At 43.0% G+C, this 7,500-nt stretch overlaps 1 protein-coding gene across 1 annotated transcript in view; it reads right to left on the bottom strand.

Moving 5' to 3' along the window:
* The window catches only part of LOC138052633 (protein dopey-1-like), a 31,649-nt gene that overhangs the window by 8,780 nt on the left and 15,369 nt on the right, over positions 1-7,500 (bottom strand). The window contains exons 10-15 of the mRNA XM_068899172.1: positions 7,000-7,403; positions 6,295-6,615; positions 4,491-5,364; positions 1,747-2,185; positions 816-1,007; positions 1-222 (exon numbers count right to left, since the gene is read on the bottom strand). The exon at positions 1-222 is cut by the window's left edge and continues 84 nt beyond it. Coding sequence (XP_068755273.1) covers positions 1-222; positions 816-1,007; positions 1,747-2,185; positions 4,491-5,364; positions 6,295-6,615; positions 7,000-7,403 — 2,452 coding nt within the window. The remainder of the gene's footprint in view (positions 223-815; positions 1,008-1,746; positions 2,186-4,490; positions 5,365-6,294; positions 6,616-6,999; positions 7,404-7,500) is intronic.

The raw sequence follows: 7,500 nt of genomic DNA, 5'->3' as shown, positions 1-7,500 counted from the left end.
AGCTGGAGGAAAGTTGAGTTGTAGCCCTTCCTTCATAAGAGATAACAGGGAAGAACGCACAACGATCAACTGGCTCTCGGGGGCGCGCTGAAGATATTCAAACAAAAACTGCAGAATATTGACCTCAAGGCCAGATTGGGTTGGTGTGGTCTTGTCTTTACTGGTGACGACTTGCCGAACGATCTGTTTGACGTTGTCGATCATGTCTTCCACCGAAAGGGCCTGAAAAGACGCGATTTTTTAAGAATCCTTAATTTGAAAACTGTCACCTTCCTTGCTCCAAAGCCCGATAACACTGATTTGAAGAAGAATGTCGCAGGTTCAAGAAGTGAGTGGACAATCGCAAAATTAACACTTCGCACTGAGGTCTACAGTGTCACTACATTAAAAAAAAAATCAACTTTCATTTATCTGCTGATTTCAAAAGTAAGTTTGCGAAACACCACCTGGCCGAAACTTAAACTTACACTAGGAGAAGATGAGCGATTATTTTAACTGCAATTTGTCGAAATTCTCAGAGCGTTAAATCGAGTACAAAGAGATTTTAAACACACCATTATATACTCTACTGAAGAATAGCAGATGTACGCGCCCAATTGCGTGGCAGCAAGGGAGTTGAAACATTCATTGGCCATTCCACCTTGCTGTTTAGCAAACGACAGAAAAGAAATGCATTGAAATACAAAAAGCACTTGGAGAGTTTAGATTCATATCGTTCTGAGGCGTTTTCGCCAAAGTCGCATTTCCTTAGCTATGTAATAATAAGATCACTCGTAATCACAAGACAAGACAACTTTAGTTAAAGCATGCTCTACCTTGATGGCGTATACTATGTCTACAAGGACGATCTGTTCTTCAGAAGCCACCGGAACTCCTCTGGTCGTCTTGGACACAGGCCCCTCTCGTCTTCGTCGTTGATACCAAACGTCTGCGAGTGATGCAAGGAATATGATGGTATGATTCATAGTGACTGGGGTAAGAAGTTGCAGAATCTGTTGACGCACCCCCTGCCAATGAACATACAAGAGAATAAAGAAATAATCGCTGAGATTATTTTCCATGAGTTAACAATTATGCCATGAGCGTGCGCTGGATATGAGATGGTAAATAGACAACAAGGCGCGAAACACCGAGTTGGCTATAACCAGTCTCATATCCAGCAAGCGCTCATGGAATAATTGTTTTATTAAATTTTAATTGAGTTCTGAAATTAAAGCCAATCACTTTCAGGTCATAAGGTATATGAGCTGATAACCGAGATTGAGTGAACCAATCAGAAAGCTAGAAACAATATCTGAGGTCGAAAACTTAATAATTGTTAGTCGAAGGCAAAGCGAGTCGAAGGTACGAAGAAAGACTCCCAAGAGGTTAATTGTACAATATTCACCACAAACCTGAGAAGAAGTACAGTATGATTATCACTTGATTACTCATTTGGTTTTCGTTATTCTTGTTTGAAAATATCACGAAATCGCGCGGCGGCTATTTTGAAAATTAGCGCCGCCACTAACAGGTGAGTGACTTGGTGAGCGTACACTTTAACATCGGGGAATAATGACGATAATGCTTTTGTTTTCCCCTTTGCCCATGATTTCAATTTGTATTGAAATTGAAAGTAACGATTGTGCAGACGAAAATAACCATTGAAAACAATGGAACACGACCAGAAAAAAACGGAAAACTGAAGGCGTCAAAAACGAGACCCAGACAAACAGAGCCATAGAAAACAGAATAAACTTAGTTTACCTTTGGAGAACCCAGTAAGTTCAAAGGCCATTCGGAAGGTAGCCGCTGACCAGTGGAATCACCTCTTTGGGGGCTCCAAGCGCTCCATACTGTAAACAGAGATGATAATATCTTGGGCAAAATACTAAGCAAACCTTCTCTCGCTTCCAAGATGTTCTTTGGTACTTCCACGCTTGGCACTTCACTGGCCGGTGCGGACTGCACGGAAAATGCATGAAGCAGATTGGTGAAGATTTGTACAGAGCTGGTACTCGACTGGGAGCTTTCGGTATTCACTGAAGGAGAAGAGCTGGACCGAGTAACCCGAGGTTTCAGCGAGAGAACTGGAGTCCTCGGAGCTGAGTTGTCACGGAGACAATAATGACAAATTGATTGAAGTCCCTCCAGAATAGTGATCATATAATCTGGAGGTACGCTGGAAATGTCTGCTTCAGGTTTTCTGTAAACCAGAAGTTTCAACGAGGACAATACAGAATGAGTGAGAGCAAGAATCCATTACCCGAGAGTAAGAATCTGGTATCAGGTACGTCCCAATCAGCGTCAGAAAAGTGTCTATTTTGAAATCAAGTTTTGCGGGAAAATAGACCAAATGTTGTACCCAAATCAAATCTTGCGGGCGGAGGGGGGTTAGGATTCTTTGTGTATTGCATTTGTATTATAATGTAGCCTTCACATTTAAATGACATAGAAACACCTGGAACAAAGCTCTGCATTCCCAAAGGGTTTGAACTGGGTGAACATTGAGTAAGCCGATTTGGTCATCTGTTTATTTTCCCGCAAAACTTTGGTTCAAAAATCGACACTTTTACTTTTTTTTTTGACTCTGATGGGGACTGGGCCAATTTGGGTAAATCTTACTCTCGGGGTGATGGACTCTTGGTGAGACCTCAGCAATTGCGAGTTCAAGTGATCTCTCGAAAGAGACGAATGAACTGATTATAGAATACACGACAGTTCATTTATTTGAACTGCGGAATGAAAATCAAAGTTCAAAAGACCATCGCAGTTAGATAAGCAACTATACCAGATGCAAGGAAGCCTGAACAAATTGTAAGGCATAGAGTTCCCGGTGTTGTCGTCCTTCCCCTGTGGTACATGTTTAGGAAATCGTGTTAACGCGAGTGCATTTCGTGATTCATTGGCACGAGTGATGTTTTGAAAGTTCTCAAAATTGCACGATCCGTAGGCGAGTATTTTCAAAACATCGCAAGTGACCATATATCACGAAACGCACAAGAAAGTTCATACGATTTTATAATTATTATATACTCGACAAAATCCCTCCATCGCTTTGTTTCCATAGCAACTTCCGTATTGCATTCTATAACCTCTTTTTGCACTCTAGAGCGGTTTTTAATTGAGTATTGAAAGTAATAAGCGAATTGCTTTGGTTTTGCATTACTTGGTTTAAAGTTCTCGCGCCACTTTTTCAACCAATCAGAAGTGAAACCAAAACCAATCGTGGCTTTCGCGTGCACATTTCCGCGCGCTTTGTGTCGGCTACGTGTAATTACTTAGAGTTTTGATTGGTTTTCCTGGATTGTATCCGTTCTTTTTGATTGGCCAAAGTAATGACTTTGGTTTTGGTTTTACGACACTCGATTGAAACTTGCTCTATAACCTATTAATGCGTTCGCCATTGACCAATCAGAAACGCGATATTTTGTCAAGTATATATTAAATCATGATATGTAGGGTTAATGCTCGGAGATTCGGAAGATCCTGACTACAAGAAGCTACTCTGCAATTCGAGGTTAAATCAAGACATAACATTATACATTTGATAAGGTCCTCAGATATTACGGCTCGCCATTGTCAGTACTGTAAAGATTTCTTACTAATTTGTTCCTACGAATTTAATGAGGTTTAACTGATTGGAAGGATACATCCCAGAATTTTAGAGAGCAGTACTTGCTCTTGGAAATAGTAGGGACCTTTAGATCGCAGGACAAAGACAATTACGAGTACGAGTTGTTCGTACTGAGCATCCGCATAAGGTTTGAAGGCCGACATTTTTCCAAGTGCGCGCGCTCAGAACGGAAAACTCGTCCTCGTAGTCGTCTTCCTGCTCCCATGGATCTAAAGGTCCCTAATAGCGAAGGACGACAAGTACACTGAACAAGTCTAAAAATGATCAATCAAGGTTTGATGCTATTCTGGTTGAAAGACCCAAACATTCCAAATCTCCAGCCAGGTCTCCTCATCGCCGAAAAATGACTTTTCCTTCTTACAGTGTATTTACAGTTGAACGAATGAATAGATGTATTTAGTATAAACTAACAGTGGAGACCATTAAAGACGCGCCCTGATTGGCTATTCAAACGCCGAATATTTTAGTAAATAAATCCCATCTGGCGGCTAGTATGTCAGATGATAATGTCCGCGGCTGAGAGAAAGATGGATATTTGGACGAGAAACGAAGCTTCGAAGGCAAATATGAAATTTTGAGGACAATCTCTCAGCCAAGGACATTATCAGCCAATACACCAGCAAGCCAGAGAGGTGTTTACTCATTTTATAACCCTCCCATTAATTCTCATATCGCGCAAAAAAAAAACCCTTTGTAAACAGCCAGTGTTGAATGTGATGGCGATGCTTCATATTTTTTTGATGCACAGTTCAAAATTTGACTAGAAAGAAAGCGTGTCGGTCTCAGTGTCACTGCGAGTCGAAAACTCGAAAACACGACGCTTTTTAAGTGGTTACTTTATATTAAGGACATACCGAGCCGGAATTGTTCCTACCTTTTCCAAGTATCATCAATGGTGTCTTTTCTCGCGTTATTTAAATCCATATCCTGGCAGTACACTTTGGTCATTCGCTCCAGAAGCCGACAGAGCTGTTCTGCAACTGGTACGATCCAAGCGCGCAGTTCCATACCCATGTGTGACAAGCACGTGATCACAAACTGCAGCCATTCATTATGCATGTCATATTCATCGTGTCTGAGCCCATGGAGAATCGCTGACAGGAGCATACCCTGTTCGGCTAAAGATTTCGCAGAGATGTATCGATGAGAAGACTGCGTCACTTTGGCTTCGTATGGGGCTTTCGTCGGGCTCTCGGATTTGCTCGATGGCGGTGTCCCATGTCCCGCGGGATTATCCTGAGAGATAGCCACAGCGGTTTGAATGGTAGACTCGAGAATGAGGACCGCCTGAACAAGCTTAAGAAGTTTGATTTGAAACGCTCGCGCTTGGGATTGGCTGTTGTCCGAGTTGATATGAACTTGGTAAGACGTTAACGTAGGAGAGGGGGACTTTGCAGAGCTAGATCCTCTTACTCCAGTTCGCTCGTACAGAGTGGACAAAAGACAATGAAGCAAGGCCTTTTGGACCTTGCAACGTGTGAACATATCGCTAATGTAGGTTCCAAATCCAGCGCCACTCTCTTTGACTACGTCAATCAACTGCCACATGAGAGCTAGCAGGAGCTCTGTACTTGCCATTTGTACCTGTACATTACCATCGATATCCTCAGGCTGAACATGGAGATGGCTGGAGTACTCACTTCTAATGAAGTACAGAGACACGGAAACCAACACCTCCAGATACTTGCTAGTACTGGGTTTGAGGTAGATCAACGGACCACCGAAAAGTCGCGCGCTATGTGCGGGGCCTGAAAGACGATGAAATAGCAGAGTTAAAACGCTTGGATACGTAAACTGTTAAATGCCAGAGGTTACTTTAGTATGGTAAAGACCACAGACCTCTCGGTTCGTTTTGTACACGACCACACATAAGAAAAGCGGTGAGGTAGAGCCTCGCTGTCATTCGTGGGCTAAGACACTAAGCATACAGCTGTAAAATAGTTGCACTAAAAAGGGGGAACACATCACCCCATCCGTTGTTGTGCCATTTGCTCGGCGACAAAGGTGGCCACTACTGATAAAGATTAGAAGAAAATTAGAATTTGCCGGACAAAAAGGTGGCTCAACCTTTGACTGATTGCCTAAGTACTTTCTTATTAAACAGTTCGCCTTTGCAACGGCAAGGTCGTTGCACCAACTCGTTGTTGGGTAATACTTAACATGCCTCCATCTGACTTCTCTCAATATGAATTTTGTTTTTCATGATACACCTTGTAATAACAAGGTAAAGTCTCTGCTTACGAGCCAGAAGGCTCATCAGGCCGGCGCTTATCTCCGGTTTCTGTAGCATGAAGCGACTAGGAGTATTTATACTCCCCCCTGGATGGGATGCTAGTCCATCGCAGGGTTACCCCCAGCATTACGCAGGTACCCATTTATACACCTGGGTGGAGAGAGGCACCGTGAGAGTAAAGTGTCTTGCCCAAGAACACAACACAATGTCCCCGGCCAGGCCCCGAACCCAGACCACTCGATCCGGTGTCGAGCACACTAACCATGAGGCCACCGCGCCTTGTAATAACAAGATCCATGAAAACACCTGTAACATATGCCAGCGATAAACACTATCGAAGCAAAACAACTGGTTAACTATTTTAGGGGAGAGAATATTGAAACATCTGACTTTAGTTTAAGTTGAACAAAAAGCTACTTTCAGTACCCCCAAACTATGTATTCACCTGTGGGTGAAACAGGTCTCTCATATAACGCGCCATAAAATCCCTTTCCCAGTAGGGACCGTCGGTGCCTGATAAGTAGCTCTTTAATCTTCTCCTGATGCGGAGTGTTGGACGAACTGATGCTGGTGGCAGAAGAAGCACACACGAACTGATGTGGAGCCCCCGACAGAATGCTCTGGAGAGTACTGAAAGCGTATAATGTCAGCTGAGAGTCGTAATGCAAGATGTAGAGCAGCTTATGTTGGTCCAGGGGGTGGACAAGAGCCTTCAGTGAGGGTGGGGAATGGGGGGCTTTGTTTGGTAAGCTGTCTTGTTCCCCTCCTGCAAAACCAAAAAGCAAGATAATAAAGGCCTAGGACCTGTTTTTATCACTGAATTGCCTTATCGCCATGGCTCGCTGACATTGAACAATTACGCTTTAGCTTTGGCAGCAAATTGACAGAAAAGCATTCTGGGCTGCGGTAAATTTTATGTCTCATTTAACTGTAAACACTGTGTCGCACGAAATAAACGATGGAGCAAATTGTCATTTAAATATGCGATCAACAGGATTGGCTCCACCGTTAAATGACTGGGACATCATGCATACTATTCTTTGGCCTAAATCCAAGGTCGTCGCTTCTTTTGTCTGTGTATTAATATTGTGACAAACAATTTTGTTAACAAAAAAAAGTCACAATCCAGTGAATCAAATAGTCTTTTTACCTTTGCTTGGATCATTTTCTTCATTTTCGTCGTCAGCCTCAGCTCCATCTGTATCCGTTGAATGTTCAGCTTCACTGAGCCTAGTCGGACTTGTGGTCTTACTACTACCATCCGATTCGCGAGCATTGACCGAGAAATAATCCGCTTTGCGCTTCAATGCGTTGTTATACTGTTTCAATGCCACGACACTTCCATTTCCTCTCAACGTAGAAATTTTAACATCATCGAGCGATTTCTTCTCGGCTCCTGCAGCATGGGACATTTTGGAGTTAAACAAGGTGTACAGATAGTGAATTGAAACCCGAGCTGTTATTGGATGAAGTAGTACCAGGAGGAGTGGGTCTATGATTCGTCCCAGGTCCCCGTGTTGCAAGGCATGAGCGAGCCAGTGCTGCGTGATAACCCTGTAGCACAACAGGAAAGAAAGAGAATATTAAAATAACATTTACTGTGAACAACCGCCGCATGTTTTGACTGAAACAAGAGAATATCTCCACCAAA

This window comes from Montipora capricornis, chromosome 6, assembly GCF_036669925.1.
Source record: "Montipora capricornis isolate CH-2021 chromosome 6, ASM3666992v2, whole genome shotgun sequence".
In the NCBI taxonomy this organism is placed as follows: domain Eukaryota; kingdom Metazoa; phylum Cnidaria; class Anthozoa; order Scleractinia; family Acroporidae; genus Montipora; species Montipora capricornis.
The sequence above is the reverse complement of the archived record's forward strand: the minus strand, read 5'-3'. Positions and strand labels throughout refer to the sequence as shown.